This window comes from Mytilus galloprovincialis, chromosome 3, assembly GCF_965363235.1.
Source record: "Mytilus galloprovincialis chromosome 3, xbMytGall1.hap1.1, whole genome shotgun sequence".
NCBI classification, from domain to species: domain Eukaryota; kingdom Metazoa; phylum Mollusca; class Bivalvia; order Mytilida; family Mytilidae; genus Mytilus; species Mytilus galloprovincialis.
In genome coordinates this window covers 46259979-46281637 of record NC_134840.1, presented here as the reverse complement: position 1 = coordinate 46281637, position 21659 = coordinate 46259979, and the positions used below count along the sequence as shown (strand labels likewise).

At 31.7% G+C, this 21659-nt stretch overlaps 1 protein-coding gene across 3 annotated transcripts in view; it reads left to right on the top strand.

The window, feature by feature from the left end:
• The window catches only part of LOC143068115 (regulator of G-protein signaling 7-like), a 103524-nt gene that overhangs the window by 57133 nt on the left and 24732 nt on the right, over positions 1 to 21659 (top strand). For all 3 annotated transcript variants that reach the window (XM_076241912.1, XM_076241911.1, XM_076241913.1), the window contains exons 7-9: positions 9550 to 9631; positions 15393 to 15467; positions 19831 to 19917. In XM_076241912.1, coding sequence (XP_076098027.1) covers positions 9550 to 9631; positions 15393 to 15467; positions 19831 to 19917 — 244 coding nt within the window. The remainder of the gene's footprint in view (positions 1 to 9549; positions 9632 to 15392; positions 15468 to 19830; positions 19918 to 21659) is intronic.

Here is a 21659-nt window from a genome sequence, read left to right as displayed (position 1 = left end):
AGTGCCCCTAAGAAACCAGTATAATCACTTAATCTAAACCAACAAATAGTTTCCCAAAGAAGCCAGTATAATCACATAATCAAACCATCAAATAGCTCTCCCAAGGAAGCCAGTATAATCACATAATCAAACCATCAAATAGTGCCCCTAAGAAACCAGTATAATCACTTAATCAAACCATCAAATAGCTCTCCCAAAGAAGCCAGTATAATCACCTAATCAAAACCAACAAATAGGTCTTCCAAAGGAGCCAGTATAATCACATTATCAAAACCAACAAATAGCTCTCCCAAAGAAGCCAGTATAATCACATAATCAAAACATCAAATAGTGCCCCTAATAAACCAGTATAATCACCTAATCAAACCATCAAATAGCTCTCCCAAAGAAGCCAGTATAATCACATAATCAAACCATCAAATAGCTCTCCCAAAGAAGCCAGTATAATCACATAATCAAAACCAACAAATAGCTATCTCAAAGAAGCCAGTATAATCACCTAATCAAAACTAACAAATAGCTCTCCCAAAGAAGCCAGTATAATCACCTTATCAAAACCAGCAAATAGCTCTCCCAAAGAAGCCAGTATAATCACATAATCAAAACAAACAAACAAATAAGTCTTCTAAAGAAACCAGTATAATCACATAATCAAACCATCCAATAGCTCTCCCAAAGAATCCAGTATAATCACATAATCAAACCATCAAATAGCTCTCCCAAAGAAGCCAGTATAATCACATTATCAAAACCAACAAATAGCTCTCCCAAAGAAGCCAGTATAATATTATAATCAAAACCAACAAATAGCTCTCCCAAAGAAACCAGTATAATCACATAATCAAAACAAACAAACAAATAAGTCTTCTAAAGAAACCAGTATAATCACATAATCAAACCATCAAATAGTTTCCCAAAGAAGCCAGTATAATCAATTAATCAAAACCAACAAATAGCTCTCCCAAAGAAGCCAGTATAATCACATAATCAAAACATCAAATAGTGCCCCTAAGAAACCAGTATAATCACTTAATCTAAACCAACAAATAGTTTCCCAAAGAAGCCAGTATAATCACATAATCAAACCATCAAATAGCTCTCCCAAGGAAGCCAGTATAATCACATAATCAAACCATCAAATAGTGCCCCTAAGAAACCAGTATAATCACTTAATCAAACCATCAAATAGCTCTCCCAAAGAAGCCAGTATAATCACCTAATCAAAACCAACAAATAGGTCTTCCAAAGGAGCCAGTATAATCACATAATCAAAACCAACAAATAGCTCTCCCAAAGAAGCCAGTATAATCACATAATCAAAACATCAAATAGTGCCCCTAAGAAACCAGTATAATCACCTAATCAAACCATCAAATAGCTCTCCCAAAGAAGCCAGTATAATCACATAATCAAACCATCAAATAGCTCTCCCAAAGAAGCCAGTATAATCACATAATCAAAACCAACAAATAGCTATCCCAAAGAAGCCAGTATAATCACCTAATCAAAACTAACAAATAGCTCTCCCAAAGAAGCCAGTATAATCACCTTATCAAAACCAGCAAATAGCTCTCCCAAAGAAGCCAGTATAATCACATAATCAAAACAAACAAACAAATAAGTCTTCTAAAGAAACCAGTATAATCACATAATCAAACCATCCAATAGCTCTCCCAAAGAATCCAGTATAATCACATAATCAAACCATCAAATAGCTCTCCCAAAGAAGCCAGTATAATCACATTATCAAAACCAACAAATAGCTCTCCCAAAGAAGCCAGTATAATATTATAATCAAAACCAACAAATAGCTCTCCCAAAGAAACCAGTATAATCACATAATCAAAACCATCAAATAGTTTCCCAAAGAAGCCAGTATAATCACATAATCAAACCATCAAATAGCTTCAAAAACAAAGAAACCAGTATAATCACATAATCAAAACAAACAAACAAATAAGTCTTCTAAAGAAACCAGTATAATCACATAATCAAACCATCAAATAGTTTCCCAAAGAAGCCAGTATAATCAATTAATCAAAACCAACAAATAGCTCTCCCAAAGAAGCCAGTATAATCACCTAATCAAAACTAACAAATAGCTCTCCCAAAGAAGCCAGTATAATCACCTTATCAAAACCAACAAATAGCTCTCCCAAAGAAGCCAGTATAATCACATAATCAAAACAAACAAACAAATAAGTCTTCTAAAGAAACCAGTATAATCACATAATCAAACCATCCAATAGCTCTCCCAAAGAATCCAGTATAATCACATAATCAAACCATCAAATAGCTCTTCCAAAGAATCCAGTATAATCACATTATCAAAACCAACAAATAGCTCTCCTAAAGAATCCAGTATAATCACATTATCAAACCATCAAATAGCTCTCCCAAAGAAGCCAGTATAATCACATTATCAAAACCAACAAATAGCTCTCCCAAAGAAGCCAGTATAATCACATAATCAAAACCAACAAATAGCTATCCCAAAGAAGCCAGTATAATCACATAATCAAAACCAACAAAAAGCTCTCCCAAAGAAACCAGTATAATCACATAATCAAAACAAACAAACAAATAAGTCTTCTAAAGAAACCAGTATAATCACATAATCAAACCATCAAATAGTTTCCCAAAGAAGCCAGTATAATCACATAATCAAAACCAACAAATAGCTCTCCCAAAGAAGCCAGTATAATCACATTATCAAAACCAACAAATAGCTCTCCCAAAGAATCCAGTATAATCACATAATCAAAACCAACAAATAGCTCTCCCAAAGAAACCAGTATAATCACATAATCAAAACAAACAAACAAATAAGTCTTCTAAAGAAACCAGTATAATCACATAATCAAACCATCAAATAGTTTCCCAAAGAAGCCAGTATAATCACATAATCAAAACCAACAAATAGCTCTCCCAAAGAAGCCAGTATAATCACTTAATCTAAACCATCAAATAGCTCTCCCAAAGAAGCCAGTATAATCACCTAATCAAAACCAACAAATAGCTCTCCCAAAGAAACCAGTATAATCACATAATCAAAACCATCAAATAGTGCCCCTAAGAAACCAGTACAATCACATAATCAAAGCCATAGGGTAGTCTCACGTATGATAGAGGTTAAAGGAGCTGTTGGGTATTTTTCAGTGAGAAAAACCTAAGGTATTCATTGAAGAACAACATGTGAGGGTAGAAATCTCACATTTTACTTTAGGTAAAAATATCAATGAATTTTCCTTCAAAATTATGAATGACCTAAAATTTACCTTCCTACTGCACTGATTATAAGACATGCATTATCTTCTATGATGCACTATACCATTATCTATCTATATTCCTATGCAATAGAATGCAGTCGTGATGAGCTACATAAAAAGATAAGAAACTTGTGATAACTTTAATTAATTTGAAGGAACAGCATTCCTCCAGAACATTTGACTCCTAAAAATCATTAAATAGATTATGCAGTTTTAACAGCATTGAGTTTTTTTTTTAAAGATTTTGATTAAAGATATTATTGTCATGTTCTTAGCCAATTAAATGTAATTGCTATATTCATTATGTTGATATTGAACTGTGCTTGATTAGGTTGAATTTGATTAGACTATATAATTCTGTTTCAAGGCTCCCTTAAGCTCATGGGGATTTTCTTTAGTCATTTTAGATTTTTATATTGTTTTCTGTAAAAACTTTATTGGTTGTGTACATCCATTATCAACATAAAAAGCATACTACAGATCAGAATATCAATTGGAAAAAAAAACCTACTAGATTGATATAAAAGAGGATCAAGGATTTTCAGACAGTGCTGAAAGTTTTAGACTGTCCCTTGAAAAAGTAAAAATAGTTATATGAACAGTAAACATATCCCTTCTAACTACCCTACATGGGCTTCTTAACTCAATATTCTTCTTATTTTTATATGATTCTCATTTGATAAAACCATTAGGCTGCCAGATAGATGACAGATTTGCTTTCCTTATCTAAAATGAGAAAAAAAATAATTGAGTCAAACTATTTGAAATAAATACATGTTATGGACCTAGTATTCAACAAAAATGATCAAATTTAAATTAAAAATTTATCAGATAAATAAAATTCTGTGAAAATATTTTAATTTTTGTACTCCTTACTTAGGAACACAATTACCAATTGATTAAACAAGAGCCGTTTATCAATATGTCTTTTTTTAATCCAAATAAAAGATTTAAAGGACAATATTAATATCACTTCCTTTATTAATAATATAACTATACAAGTTTGGTGTGCAATACCACTCTTCATTTAATTACTGTTATTAGAATCCTATTTCCTTAATATGTCATGGTAGTTGTTGTACAATTCTGTAAAAGTTTTGACATTTTTATGATATTTATAGCCCTGTACTTCAAGTTTTTTTACAAATAGAAATACAATATAAAAAAGAAGATGTGGTATGATTGCAAATGAGACAACTATCCACAAAAGACCAAAATGACACAGACATTAACAACTATAGGTCACCGTACATGTATAATTTTCATTTGCATATAAGATTTACATCCATTTCATTTAAAAACTTTCATTGATAGTTATCTCATTGACACATGTCCTTATTGGTATGATGTTTTTAATACTTTGAGGGCCCATTTGGCAATAAATTTTTATGCCCCACCTACCGTATTCGGCCGTGTATAGTACGCATTTATGTATAGTCCGCACCCCCTTCCATCCCCTTAAAATCGAGAAAAAAAGTTTTTTTTACAATTTTTTACAATTTTTTTTTTTTTTTTTATAAAAGCCTAGTTCAGTGTAAAAATCCATTGAAAGGGACCTATTCTCCATGTATTTTATATAAAAAAAAAAAAATGTTTTATTTAATTCATGAAAAATATTGAAATGGTAGAGCTTTTCATCAGGTAATTAATATTAAATAATTTTATAAAAGTAGTTTTTAATCAAAAGATCCCTTTTAAAATCAACATTTGTCTAAGTATCTCCAAGCTGAAATATAATATAACAAAAAATAATTTAAATATTATGGAACAAAAGAAAAAAGAGATCAAACATTTCTCTAAATTAATTAGCTGTAATCAAAATGTTAAAACTATTTAATCTTATATAATCTTTTCATTGATCATGTTGTTTTTTTGCCTGGGATTATAATATTTAACACCTTAAACTTGACATCATTATTTAATTGCTACACACCCATACTTAATCCTTAATTACCCCTCTTGATTACCTTTGCAGGATGTCACACCTTTACTTTGAATAATCAATTTTGAAGAGAAAAGTTAAAAAAGAATAAAAGAATAAAATTTAAATGAAATAAATATAATAAACATCTCCAATATACGTTATTAATGCAGAAAAAACGAAATTAAAAAAAAAAAAAAAAAAAATTTTTTTTTATAAAATTTCAAAAACCGTCTATAGTTGTGTATAATCCGCACCCCTTGTACAAACTACATATTTAAGGAAAAAAGTGCGGACTATACATGCCCAAATACGGTACGATAGTAGAGGGGCATTATGTTTTCTGGTCTGTGCCTCCGTTCGTCTGTCCGCTTCAGGTTAAAGTTTTTGGTCAAGGTAGTTTTTGAAGAAGTTGAAGTCCAATCAACTTGAAACTTAGTACACTTGTTCCCCATTATATGATCTTTCTAATTTTAATGCCAAATTATAGTTTTTACCCCAATTTCATGGTCCACTGAACATAGAAAATGATAGTGCGAGTGGGGCATTCGTGTACTATGGACACATTCTTGTTTGAAAATGTTACGTTATTATCCCATTTCATGATTTTAAGCTTTTGTTAAGATTTCATCTTCAGTTAAGCATGGCAGTTTACATGAAAAAAAAATTAGAATACAAGATTAAGAGTTATGTTAAACTGTTTGATGATTTTAACAACCATCAAACGTTTCTGCTACATGAAATAGTTTTCATTTTTTTTGTTAAGGTGAATTGCCTTAACACTTAGGGTAAATGATCCATTTATTATGTCTTGGAAGAAAATTGGTAAAAACCTCCAATTGCCATTAGACAAAACTGCTGACATTTCTGAATAATCATTGCTACTTGTCAAACCTTCTGTCGATTCCAACAATTCTAAGATAAAATTCTGCATCCTAACCTGATTGAATTCATTCATGCAACTTTGATTCTGTAAGTCTTGAATTTTAAAACAATATATGCACAAAGCTTCTTAGAATTCAGGTAAAGAAAACAGTCTTCCTAAGAGGTACCCAAGTGCAGCAGCAGTAATTATTGTATAACCATGTTTTAAGTTTATGCTAGAGTTTATAAGAAACCATTAGTTCAGAATAAACATTAATTAATTTTTGCACTATTTAGATATCACATTAAAGCATCATTCGTCAGAATGATTGTTTTGTCTTGCCTCTTTTGCAGCTCAGTTTTATTGCTGATTGAATAATGCTGAGGTGACTTGGTGTAAAATAGGTTTTTATTTGCTTTATTTAGTAAGGAGTGTATATAACAAAAGAAGATGTGGTATAATTGCCAATGAGACAACTCTCCACAAGAGACCAAAATGACACAGAAACTAACAACTATAGGTCAACGTACGGCCTTCAACAATTAGCAAAGTCCATACCACTTAGTCAGCTATAAAAGGCCCCGAAAGAGAAAACTAACGGCCTTATTCATTTAGCAAAGTTTCTCAGCATTTTTTTTAAGAAATAAGTCAACACTATTTGGTGTATAGAATAATTTAGTTAGTTTCCTTAGTTACTCTAAATAATAGGTCAACTATATGTTACCTGTGGATTGGATATAAGAGTATATGCCTTTTTAATGGAGTTAACATGAATGTAACCTCATTTTCATGGTTTTTTATTCAGCATTAAGTTTTCATGGTTATATCAGATTAATTATAAGTAATTACAAGTTAACAGGCAAACTTTTGTTAAGTTTTGTATATAGTTCATATCATTTTGACATTGTTCAGCTGTCTTTGACCTCATTTTCATGGTTCACTGATCAATGTTAAGTGTTTATGATAAAAATTGAGAATGGAAATGGGGAATATGTGAAAGAAGCAACATGCTGAATTCAGAGCAGACAACAGCCGAAGGCCACCAATGGGTCTTCAATGCAGGGAGAAACTCAGGCACCAGCTGGCCTATATGTGTACTAGTTCAGTGATAATTGACGTCATACTAAACTTCAAATTATACACAAGAAACTAAAATTAGAAATCATACAAGAGTAACAAAGGCCAGAGACTCCTGACTTGGGACAGGCACAAAATTGTGGCGGGGTTAAACATGTTTTTTGAGATCTCAACCCTCCCCTATACCTATAGCCAATGTAGAAAAAACAAACGTACAACAATACACACAGTGAATCTCAGTTTTAAGAGATGTCCGAGTCCAATGTTAGAATATGAAACAAAAGAAAGTGAACAAAATGACAATAATACATAAATAACCACAGACTACTAGCAATTTATGAGTACACTGTATGAGATAAGGTTTGAAAATAGTTTTATGCCCCACCTAGGGCATTATGTTTTTCCATTTGTATGTCTGTTTGTTTGTCCCTCTGTCTCGCTTCAGGTTAAAGTTTTTGGTCAAGGTAATTTTTGATGAAGTAAAGGTTTAATCAACTTTAAACTTTATACACATGTTCCTTATGATATAATCTTTCTAGTTTGAATGCCAATTTAAAGTTTTGACCCAAATTTCACGATCCACTGAACATAGAAGATGATATTGCGAGTGGGGCATCCATGTACTATGTTTAGATTTTTGTTCAGAAACATTGGTTGATTGTTGGAATGAATGATCCTACTGCTATTTTCTTTTTAGGTTTAAAGCACTCTGATGAAAATCTAATGTGATATCAAAATTAAAGTTTTATTAGAGAACTTGTTATGTCAAAATGTAACTTTTATTATAACCCTCACAAACAAAATGTTTTGGGGCTTTAAAGAATCAACCAGACATCTGTATGTCAATGTTTTTCCATTTGTCCATCAGTTTAAACAGGTTTAAATGACTACTCCTTAAAACCGCTAGGTGAATGTAAATGGAACTTTACATAGTTGGCCTATTCCTGATTCTTGCTAACTCTTGTCAAAGTCCAGAAGTAAACAAATAAGAAAACTACTTATAAAACTCAAAACTAAAAGGGACACTAACTAAGGCTGTCAATTATGATATATGTTTTCTCTCCATAGGTAGCTTGAATGAATATTCATAGTAGAGATAATATGTTATTAGTGTGGATAATAGTTTACAATCTCAAGAACAGCTGATATTTGTATATAAACATAAACTAAGGTGTTACTATTTTTCAGAACAACTCTGTAAATAACATAACAGACACAGTTACAAAAATAAAATTCTTGTATTTATGTAAAAGCCAAACATTTATTTAGTAATGTCTATGATACAAAGAAATCACAGAGATGTGAGGCAGTAAGCTAAATGCTTCTTACCTTTAGGATCCCGTGGAATCCTTGATGTAGGCCAAAATGTAAACACAGCAAAGTCTTATGGACATGTGGAAAATATAAGTGTCCTTGACTCAAAATGCTTATTTCTAATAAACTAATTAACTATTGTGGCTATAAACCAATCAGGGTATATCTATTTTTCCAGTTAGACTGTTATGAATGTAAGCTTCCAGGTACATGCTCAAACTATTGTGTCATATTTGACCTAAATGATACAGCTATTACATGAAAATGAAACATACACTACTTGTTCATTTCAATAAACTTGAAACTGAGAATAGCTACAGAAAAACTTGTAACTTATAACTTTAGTTATAAAAACTATGAAAAATACTATAGTGACAATAATAGGTTATTTTGAAAATATGAATGCACACATTGAATATGTGCTTTAAATAAGAAATATAATCAGGCGAGATCATGCAAAAGGGGAGATAATCAAATTTACTTCGTTACTTATAAAAAATATCGAATATGTAATAAAAGTTTCTTTCAACATCTCTTGCTGAACAGCTACAATAATATTGATTTTGAATTTGGTGTTTGTAAGAGCTTACAGCTAATGTAGGGAGAGGCACTTTAGGCATGCCAATGGGACAATGTTTTAGAACAAAATGTGGAGTCATGTTTTTAAATGCTCTGCTGTTGTTAATTAAGAAGGAGTTGCTATGTTCTAAACATGATGATGACTGCTGTACCCATATTTTGACTATTTTATTTATTATGTCTGTTAAGTTCACACATCATTGTAAATATAACGGAATTTGATGAGACTGTCAACAAAGTGAGAGGTTAAGCGCTATAAAACCAGGTTTAATCCACAATTTTCTACATTTGAAAATGCCTGTACCAAGTCAGGAATATGACAGTTCTTGTCCATTTGTTATTGCTGTGTTTTTTCATTTGATTTTGCCATGTGCTTATGGACTCCTATTAGATTTTCCTCTTGAGTTCAGTATTTTTGTGATTATGCTTTTTCCATGTCTGGAAGAATAATTTATAAGTAACTTTCGTATCATAATACATTTTCTTGTTTGACACAATATGACTTGAAAACTTTTTACTTTCAGAGTTGATAAAAAACGAGATAAATTGGAAAGAAAAGTTTTAGACAGTCAAGAAAGAGCATTTTGGGATGTTCATAGACCTGTGGTAAGTAATCGGATGGATAAATTTGAGTCAAGGATACAGGATTATCTATGTGAAAAGTCAAGCATACAGGATAAATTTATATAAAAGTGAAGGATATGGTATAAATTTAAATGAAAAGTCAAACATATGAAATAAATATAAATAGAGAGGTTGAGTAATAATGAAGACTATAAGAAAACCTTCAGTCTCTATGTGCATACCTTCTTTATAATTCCCAGCCAGTTGCAAGAAATATATGGACTTACAACCATGTTTAAAGATGTACCTTTTTGTATAACCTGCCAAAAAAGAAGGAGTCTTCTTACACTTGATACAGACACAAGTTGTAGAGAGGTTAAACCAGCTTTAAAAAGTTGAATACCCCTTATTGAATTTTCACATCTAAATGTGTAAGCTTTTTCTGTATGAAATTTTGTGGAAACCCATGCAATTCCATACGGTACATTCATGAACAGTTAAACAGTGGTATCATATGGTCATTCCATGGGATATGTTCATTTCTTGAATACATTCTGGAGTTTGATTGTTTAGTTTGATACTTTTTAAATATTTTTCCTTTTCTTGTTTTATTTTTATGGTTAATTGCAATTAATATTTTCAGACTTTCCTGGAGTATTGAGATTATTTGTAAAAAAAACCCAACAAAAAACAATCAAGGATCATACTTCTTGCAACTTGACAAAAGTTTCATAGTCTACCATTCCTGTACTATACAGGCATGCCTCAAAAGCATAAATACTTCATTAAATGGAATATGAAATCAATGATATTGTTTGCCTTAAATTACTGGAGAATAAAGGCTTTTTCCCCCTGAGAAAAATCCCAATTTGAAAAAAAAAATGACTTAAAATTATTCCCAAAAATACACCTTTTTTCCCAGACAGTAGTAATTGAGCATGAATAGAAACTGAAAAACACTCATTTAAACATTTTTCATGTCTAAAATGACTATATGTGCAGATTTTAGGGTCTATCTATGTATCATCACTGACAATAAGGGGTCTTTATATTTCAAATGAGGGTTTATCTCTTGAAAGGGGGTCTGCAAATTGAACTTCCAGTCAAATTCATGGTTTATTATAAAGTTGTAAATTTCCCAATTTGATAAAAATGACGCATATATTCCCAATAAAAAAGGGTAGAGGTAGTTTTGAAAAAGCCAACAATATCACTGGAAATAAAAGAGGTTCAAATGTAGTTTATCGACCCAAATGTGTGTCAACAAAGGACAAATAAATCTTACAAAATATGTTTACAACACTTAACAAATTAAGATCTCTTATTAAACCACTGAAAAAACAAAAGTAATTGTAAATGTTATTATATATATGATTTGTTGCTTGATGTAAACAGTAAATTCATGTTTATATAAGAGAATATGTTTACAAACATTGGATTGAATATTTATTACAATGTATGTGATAATTGAATTGATAGAGCTGATCTTTAAGTAACTGATAATTAAGACCCATCCCACAATTTATTATCATAAGTCAACATAAATAAGCGATAGTTACGAAATGTAATTTTAAAGCTGTTTTTATTAACCGGATTTTTGTGTCAAAAATGTCGGTTATTGATTTGGGGATGTACGGCGGGCGGGCGGGCGGGCGGGCGGGCGGTTGGCAACCAAATGTTGTTCGTGCATTTACTCATGAAGCGTTCAGCCAAACCTTTTAAAATTTTAATATGTTGTTACTGACAACAAAATGGAGGTAAAGTTCAATAATGACGATTTTGATTTTTACTGTTCAGGAGTTAGGTTCTTGAAAGTTTAAAAAATGTTGTGTCCGTGCATTTACTCATGAACCGTTCAACCAAACCTTTTAAAATTTTAATATGTTGTTACTGACAACATAACGGAGGTCAAGTTCAATAATGACGATTTTTACTTTTACCGTTCAGGAGTTACGGTTCTTGAAAGTTTAAAAAATGTTGTGTCCGTGCATTTACTCATGAACCAGTCAACCAAACCTTTTAAAATTTTAATATGTTGTTACTGACAACAAAATGGAGGTCAAGTTCAATAATGACGATTTTGACTTTTACCGTTCAGGAGTTACGGTTCTTGAAAGTTTTAAAAATGTTGTGTCCGTGCATTAACTCATGAACCGTTCAACCAAACCTTTTAAAATTTCCTATTAGGAGTTTTGGTCCTTGTAATATTGATAAATGCCAGAACACAAATAAATGTTAAAGAATCCGGTTTACTGTCATTTTGACAGCTCTTGTCATAAAAATGAGATGTAATGTCAGAAAAGTAGGTTGTTAGTCGATAATGATATTTGCTTATATTTCGGATTACAAATGTGTCGAGGTTTGTGATTGGATAACAACACAGAGATGTCAGTATATATTCAGGAAACTGCTGGGGTATATACAACGTTTTATCCCCAATTGGAACCTCAAAAACGTCATTAAAACACCGGTTACTATGTGACGTAGTCATAAGCTATCAGACTGTCAGAGGCTCACAGAGGGATAATAATGACATGCTTCAGTCAATAATACATGTTTGATACAAAGTCACGCAATTTACACTTTTAATACTTTAATTTAATGTTAAAAGTGTTATTATAAATTATTACATACACGATAAAATTATGTTCACAGCAAATTAGAAAATCCTTCACGTATGCCGAACATATCAGGTTGGGTTTTTCAATATATTTATGTGTTGTCAACAAATACCTGCACAGGAAAATAACATTAAGTCAGGGGTAATCCGTAATATATGTGTAATTCAGGTCTCAGAAAGGGTATATACTGTGACATTCCTGGCTTAGGGCTTATATCCCCTTTGCCTTCGGCTCAGGGGATATAAACTTTAAGCCAGGAATGTGACAGTATATACCCTGTCTGAGACCTGAATAACATATAATATTTTTAGTCTAGTTTAAGTATAACCATAAAGGATATGTAAAAAAGGTTAAAATTAATATTTTTTTGAAAATCAGGGAACAACCTGTTTCATTAATTTCTAAAGACACAGAATAAGAACATTCAAAACAAATATCGTACAAAGATATTACATTTTAACTTTTTGTATTTATCAGTTTTACAATCACCCTTACCGAAAAATAAGCCCTGCGGCAAATGTTTGCCGCAAGTTTGCAGCAAACATTGCCACAAACTTGCCGCAACCATTTTACCATGCAAATGAAGTTTACGGCAAGCTTGCGGCAATTGTTTGTTGCAAACTTGCGGCAAACTTGCAGGAACTACACATAAACCAATGTCATGTGTGTACACATTCAATTTATTAATTACATATTACACAGCAACAAGTCAATTCCTGTCCTTATACAAACAGTCGTGAAAAAATTCTTGCAAACTCATGAGATTTAAGGAAATACATATGTATGCATTTGAGTTTTGAAAAAGTGGCAGGAGTCATTCTCAAATGACATAATATACTTGTATTAAAAAATGAAAAAGGTAAAATCTCAAATGTGTATTGAGTATAAAGCTAGGTAATAATTGCTTTACAGAATTTAACTTAATCTTAAAAACATGATCATGATGGTGCAGTACATCAGTTACAAATTCAAACTTATAATAGCTTAAGTTTTTCAATCACACATACATGTATATATAGTTGCTTATACTTAATTATGTATGATGATAACATTAATCATTTAACTAAAACATGCAGTTCTGTGAATCATTTGTACTTACACAATTACATACTGATTATCCCATATTATTGAACCAAAATGCCTGCTTGACCTCTTATATGTGAAATGCATTTCCAAACACAACCAACATGACCTAGCCACAATTTCAAATTGTTAGCATCCAGGAAGTGCCAACTAGGCATGCTCAGTCAATATTGTGTAATTCCTGCAATGTTCTGGCAAACATATGGAATGGTCAAAGTTTTCTGCAATCTTGCGGCAAACATATTGAATGGTCAAAGTTTTCTGCAATCTTGCGGCAAACATATTGAATGGTCAAAGTTTTCTGCAATCTTGCGGCAAACATTCTTTATTATTTTAAACTTTCTGGCAATCTTACAACAAACATTGATGTTTCCGCAAACTTGCCGCAAGCTTGCAGCAATGTTTGCCGAAAGTTTGCAGCTAGTGGCAAACATCTGCAAACACTATTTTCTGTGTTCCTGCAAACTTTTTGTTTGCCGCAAGCTTGCAGAAAGTCTGCTGCAAGTTTGCGGCAAACAATTCAGTTTCATAAGAGCAGACAACTTTTTAACATGAAATACATGGGACATCACAAGTTATCAACTTCCGGTCAAAACAGAAACCTGAATACACCGGCCCACTGTCCAAACAAGCTATTTTCCATAGTCTTGTAGCTGGCCAGTTTATACAGGTTTTATTGTACTGTAAGTGCCATTTTTGGCCCTGAATTTGAAGTCCATTTTATTTACATGTCTATATCCTCAGACTGGTAATTTTATCAGTCATAGAAAATCAATTCCAAATTATATTTGTTGAGTCTTGATGAAAATTCCAAATACAAAATTGAACACAGAAGAAAACAAAGCCCCAAGCTAAAATAAGACATAATCTGAGGGTTTTATTTTTGTACACATGGAGGTCATGCCATTCATGTCATTAATCCATAAATCTGGACAATCCATTGAAGTTCCTGTTGATTCACAACCTTTTCAGACTCTGGACAATTTGGAACTTGCCATATTGTATGGACACTTAATATCTTTGGTGAAAGATGTAGCCAACTGGATGACTGTTGCTTTATTTATGGTCTTAGGTGGGGTCATATAGTGTTACCCTAAACAGTCATTCTGTCATCCTGCAAGGCTTTTATATGTTGAACTGATTTTTAGTATGTGAGTCTACTGTGATGAGTTACAGATTAAGTCTATGTTTGGTTTTGCACCACTGATTTCTGTCAAAATTACGTATGGCTTTATGCTTTTTGAGCAAACAGGGCCATTCTTGCTGAACCAACATATCTAGTGGTTTTGGGTTGCTGTCTCGTTGACTGGTGCCCAAATCTCCTTCTGTTTATAGGAGATATCATTAACTGGTGCCCAAAACTCCTTCTGTTTATAGGAGATATCATCATTAACTGATAAGTAACTGAATGTATCAAAATAGTTTAAATTAACTAACTGTAAATTAAATAAGGTTTTTAACTTTATAAGATTTAATGAACCATAAAATATAGGTCAGGGTTTTAGTTTGTTTTGTTCTTGTGTTATTGTTACAAAATAGTTATAAAGGAATTGGGTTGTATTATGTATAATGTAAATATTAAATATTTATAAATTGACCATAGAGTTTACAGATGACTGAAAACAGATTTCTGGATTGAATTTGAATAAATATATTTTGATGCTGAATTTATGGGCATTATGTTTTCTGGTCTGTGCATCCGTATGGTTGTCCAGACGTCTGTTTGTCTTACTGGATGGTTGTCTGTCTTTCCCACTTCATGTGAAAGATTTTGGTTGAGGTAGTTTTTGATGAAGTTGAAGTCCAATGAACACATGTTCCCTATAATAGAATCTTTCTTACTTTAATGCCAAATTAGAGTTTTTACGCCCATATTCACAGTCCACTGAACATAGAAATTGAAAGTGCGAATGAGGCATCCGTGTACTATGGACACATTGTTGTTTTTAAATATTAAAGGATGAATCAATCTTTGTTTGTAATATCTTAAATTGTAGAAAAGGTAATCTCTTCCTGATAGTATAGGACAGGAAAAAATGTAAAATATTATTATAAATGTATGTTATCATTTAATAAGATAGTTTGTATTTCTATTTCAGCCAGGATGTGTAAATACAACAGAAGTAGATATAAAGAAGGCATGTCGGATGAACAGGCACTCAAAAATGACAAGGGTAGGGTTTTTAAAAGTAATCGGCTTTTGGTTTGTTAGCCGTCAGTTTTTGCTATTGAATTGTTTTTTTATTTTTCATGTCTTGGCTTTTTATAGCCAACTATACAGTATGGTTTTTCTCATTACTGAAGGCATACAAATGCCTATATTTGCTTATATCCAGGTTATCCAAAATTTGGTGGATAGTTATCTCATCAACAATCATACCAATTTCAATTATTTGGTTAAATTTGACCTTTATTGAGACTTTAGGAATATGGTTGAAGACTCCAGAACTAGCCTTTAAACTTGGTTGCACTTGTTAATAAAAAAAGATAAGAAGACAAAACATTCTGAAAAATTATGTGTATGACCAATTTTTTGGGTCAAAATATACATTTATTACCCAATTACCACTGTCAAACATGGCCACCAGTGTAACTAGAATTTAAAGAATTATAAAAAAATATCAAATAATTTTTTTTATAAAATCCTGTGAAGTAGAAAGAACTACCTAATTATGGCCAAATAATATATTTATGATCTATACCAGCCAGAAAAAAAAACATGAAGCATTCCAACCAAATAAATAAGAAATGAGATGTGGTATGAGTGCCAGTGAGACAACTCTCCATCCATGTCACATGTATAAGAAGTTAACAATTATGGTCAAAGTACATCTTCAACACAGGGCCTTGGCTAACACCAAACAGCATGCTATAAAGGGTACCATAGGGACTACTGTAAATCAATTAAAACAGGAAACCCAAAGGTCTAATCTGTATAAAAAGCTAGAAACACACCAACACAACCACCGAACAACAATCTCCTGACTAAGGACAGGTGCATACAAATGCAGTAGGTTTAAATGTTTTAACAGGTGCCAACCTTCACCCTAACCTGAAACAGAAGTTTTACATTACAACCTAAAAACAGGAGTATAGCCAGAATTTATCTTTGAAATGTTTTGATGAATTTGTGTGAGTTATGTTAAAGGTTGGCAAGTCTCTTCTTAAAATCATAGGTTTGAATCTTGATTTTAGAAAACTAACCATTTTCTGACAAAGAAATATCTAAGCTTGATTCAGTGCGTGAACCGGTGACAAAATATTATCGCCCCTGTAAACAGTGGGCTCTTCTGACTAGAGGTAATCGGTAAAGAACAGCGGAAAATGGTGTACATTGTTTACGAGCTTGAAATGAGCTAACACAGACGAACTGAGGCGTGTCAACGTAATGTGAATATGATAATAAACCAGGTAAATTATTAATAGTTAAGTTTATCACATCATCGTATCTTCATATGATAGGTAAATAAGTGAATTTTCGATTTTAAGTGTCGTCAGGGTTCAAACCTGGAATCATGCCAACCTTTCATTATTTTTTTTTAATACTAACCTATAGTCGGAACATCTTGATTTTCTCCCAATTTGTAAAGTTAATTATGCTGCTTGACATATATTTTTTTGGGGAAAAAAAATTGATATGCAGTCAAATGTGGCAGTTTTTAATATTTGTTGCTATGTGAAATAAAGGGAAGTAAATTAAAGTAAAAGAAGGCGCGCTTTTTCAAATAGTAAACAATTTAATTCAGATGCATAGTATTTTGTCAAATGATAAAGAATATCGTAGAAACTTGCTAGAAATTCATCTAATTTATAAAAGATATACAACATGACATACTGAATTCTGAAAAGGGGTAAAACCACCATACCTTGAACAAATTCAGTTAAAAAAAGGGGGGGGGGTGGTAAAATGCTACGAAATTTAGATTTTATTTATTTTTTGTCGACAGCCAAAAGATGATTTGACATGTAACTAACTACTTTTTCAATTTCATTGTAAAGTAAAATTGGCTTTTTTTGGGGTCTCTGTTTATTGTGGTCTGATGTTTTCAGGTTCTCTTTGGATTGCCAAATAATATTATAATCATCTAATTGAATGTTCAAATTATTTTGCAGCGATGGTGTGTATGGAAGGAAGACTGTCATAAAACCCAACAGTTCCGGATGGCCCTTTAAATAATTGCTTAACATCAATAGCGATGTAAGATTCAAGTGTTTGATTTAGCACAAGTTTAACCAGGTTTTCCTTGTAATTGTGGCAGAAAAACCACTAGACAGTGTCATGCATTGAAAGGATATCAAACGGATATTTTATGGAATGATTCTCGTACATATAAAATCATATGCATAGGAATGTGGAGCTAGTGTCTTTCATGCAGCAATTTTTAATTTCCAATATAAACTCTGAAAAGACAAGAGCATAGAAATGTATACCAATGAGAAACATTCTTTGTGAATAAAATCATTCCAAAACTTTAATGTGTCATTAGTGTTGCATTATTTATCAGTAGAGATAATCAGATTCCAGTAAGATTGTCCAACTGATGGTTTTTGTTTGTAATCGTTTTTGTAAATCTTAGTTGTTTTGACAATCCGGGCTGTGCATGTTGCCCGGCTGACCCTTTCAGTGTGAGACAATATTTTGTTTATGATAAACAAAATCACTGATTCAAGACTGGAGCGGACCCCTTTTAGGCAGTTAGTGTGAATCCTTTAGGTTTAAACCATTACATGCAATACGGGGGGAGGGGGAAGATTTTTTTTTACCGAGTCAAACATTTTTCCTAATTATAATACATTGAGATTTAATATATACTTTGCTATATGTAGTGTGTATATTAAAGTATTGCCAACAAAATTCATCAAATTTGGGATCATAATATTGTTTAAGAAAAACCCTTACCCCCTGTACATCATAAAAGTTCATAATCTTCTGTAGCACACGTGCATGGTTAATTCGGATCACATATTTTCTATTCCGATGTTATAAGAATTCGAAGGTTCGTATCATTTACAATATCATTCAAAAAATTTCTGGGATTTTTTTTTACTATCAACGTTGAACCTCGAGGTTACATTGTAGTAAAAAAAAATCCAATAAAAACGTTGAATGTAAATAATATGCACCTTTAAATCTTATATTGTAGGACTCATGTTGTTCAAACATAATGTGTTGATCAATTATGTTATGATGATTTTGATAAACTTCACATTAGGTAATCTTTCACGTATATTGATTACATTATATCGAGTTGTCCCAACGATATACTTGTCGGTGTGCTCGATCATACGAATTTACCGACATTCATATAGACAAAATGACACAAATTTGAAAAATTTTTGTGACGAAACTACATTTCGGAACACGTTAAAAATTGGATACCCAGAAAGCTACATTATTAAGGTTTGATATATATTTTTTTCAAAAAAAAAGAAAAATATGCAGTCAAATCTGGCAGTTTTTTACACACCCCTATGTTGAACAATAGGTTGTTCAATTAACAGCATGTTTGGCAATTAAAAAATCATATATTGACACATTTAGCTTTAACATATACTTTATTTATAGTGGTTGTATAAAAGTTATATAATGGTTTTGTGTTTTAAGAGATATTCATCCCTATGCATATCGGGTTTTATGCGTAAATTGTCTCTCCTGTTCTTAGACCTTTTCTATCTCTTTCATAAGAAGAGTGACTTTTCTATTGTTCTAGTGTCACTGGAAATCCCACTGGATTTACAACAAACATTTGACATTCCAACTTTTATTCTAACAAAATTAAACCATTTTTTTTATTATCTAGTGGCTATATTTTGAAATGATGGTAACTAGAAACTTGTCTGTGGAATATGAAATTTCACACTGAAATTGCCACTCCATTACTGCTTTACAATAGTTATAAGAGGATTTAAAGTCAGAGTTTTTGGTAATGAAAACAATTTTGGTAACTCCTTTATTTTTCAAAAAGATATCAAAACGGAGTTCCTGTTAAAACATATTTCAGACTTACTAGGACTGGACCAGTGTAGAATTTTTTTTGGGAGAAAATCACATTCTAATGTGTAATTTGAAATTCCCTTCAAAATCATTATACATTGTACAACTTTTTATACCCCACCTACGATAGTAGAGGGGCATTATGTTTTCTGGTCTGTACCTCTGTTCGTCTGTCCATCTGTTCGTCTGTTCGTCTGTTGGTCCCACTTCAGGTTAAAGTTTTTGGTCAAGGTAGTTTTTGATGAAGTTGAAGTCCAATCAACTTGAAACTTAGTACACATGTGCCGGGATTGTGCCCTATGATATGATCTTTCTAATTTTAATGCCAAATTAGAGTTTTGACCCCAATTTCACGATCCACTGAACATAGAAAATGATAGTGCGAGTGGGGCATCCGTGTACTATGGAGACATTCTTGTTTGGTATGATTTTAGACAAATAATATAAGAAGCAGTGCATTGAACATTATATATTTAGAAATAACTATTGTTTCAATTAAAGAAATATCACATGAATTATAAATACCTTTGTTTTTATTTTAGCCAAATTATGCTGTCCCTGGTGGTAGGTTAAGTCCTAGTGTATCAGAGGCAGATTTACACAATCCATGTGAAAGTTTACGGCATGAGGTAGGAACTATAGGTCAAATCTATAAAGCAATTAGAGTTATCCCCCATTTATCACTAATACAACAGATAGGCTAACACATCGTTTTAGGGCTTAACTCATTTGTGACTTTCTAAACATATTTTTAGAAATACAATTCTGTGAAAGCCGAACCTCTTAAACTATAATTGTATTTAAAAAACTAAACCTCTTATAACTGTAAAAAAAGGTTTTAACCATGGAAATAAAATGATATTACAACATAGAAATAAAGAGATGTGTTTATATGATTACGCCATTGAGATAACTACTGTGGATTCACTTATTTTCATGGGTATCAATTTTTCGTGGATAGAGAAAAAAAGACGTTTCGTGGTATACGGAAATTCGTGGATCGCTGATTACAAGAACAAAAAATTAGAAACGTTATTCGTGGATTTCTTTGTGATTTAGGAGATCATATAACCTCCTTGGTTTGATCAATAATAAAACAAAACAAAAAAGAAGGAATTCATTGGAAAAGTTTTGAATTGTCAAAATCCTTGCTTGGTCATTCTAGGTTAAAGTTTTCATTGATAACTTCGATAACAATAATTGACAGAGACAACTAATTATTTGTTTGTTTTACAATTTATAAATTCTTGTCTGAATTCTATAAGGCATTCAAAACTTTATGATTGAAAGCTCATTTCCCTAATCACAATATAATAAACAGTGATATAAGTATAAGGTGTGAAAATAATTGTTTCTGTCATAAACAATATTACCTACGGGCAATATCCCCGTACTTAATCCTATTGATTTTTAATCACTGGTAAACCAAACTATGACACGGTACTTAACAACTTGCAGTTATTTTCCATGAACAGTTTTAATCAATTTTAAAAAGTAAATTATCACTGATATTCGATATATATATTATAGATTTAATCAAAATACTTGTATCTTCTTTCAATAAAAAATATGTGTTATGTTACAATGTTTATCGCTAGTCAACACTATACTAGAACTACATAACATAACTGGAAATAAACATCCAACTACATACACATTTCTCAGGATTATTCTTTGTTGAATTCTTAAATTTGTGGTTCGCTGTGACCCACGAAACCCACAAAAATTGGTATACCACAAATAAAAATGAATCCACAGTACCACCAAAGACCAAAGGACAAGGATGAGAACAACAACCTGAAACATACAACCTTCAGCAATGAGTAAAACACATACTGTATTGAGAGCTTTAAAAATCGCAGGAGTACAAAATGAGCAATTAAAAGAAAAAATCTTCAGATTAATTTACAATAAAACTATGTAAGAAAAACAATTATGACCAACAGGTTCCTAGTTTTGGACAGATACATAAAAGCACACATGTGACCGTGACAAAGTGCTTAGCAATTCTACATTTACAATCAAATCAAAATTTCAGCAAACTGATTAGTTGATAAATATAGATTCTATCACTGCATTGAGTGTGAACAATATTTATCCACTTGAGCCAGTAAAAAAAAATGATTTAAAACATGAGGCTTGTTAAGCCTTTTAAATATTTAGTATTTGACTGTAATAAAACAAAAAATGGAAAATATAAATTGAATACAAGAAATAGAATTGAATCAACTTACTGATTTTACACATTTTACATCTTGTTACCCAGCTGCTCTTTGGTTAATAATCTGAAGAAGAAAAGTTGAAGTCATACAAATATCTATTCTGAACTTTCATATAGTCTTTTTATACAAAATCTTCCATATTCAATTGC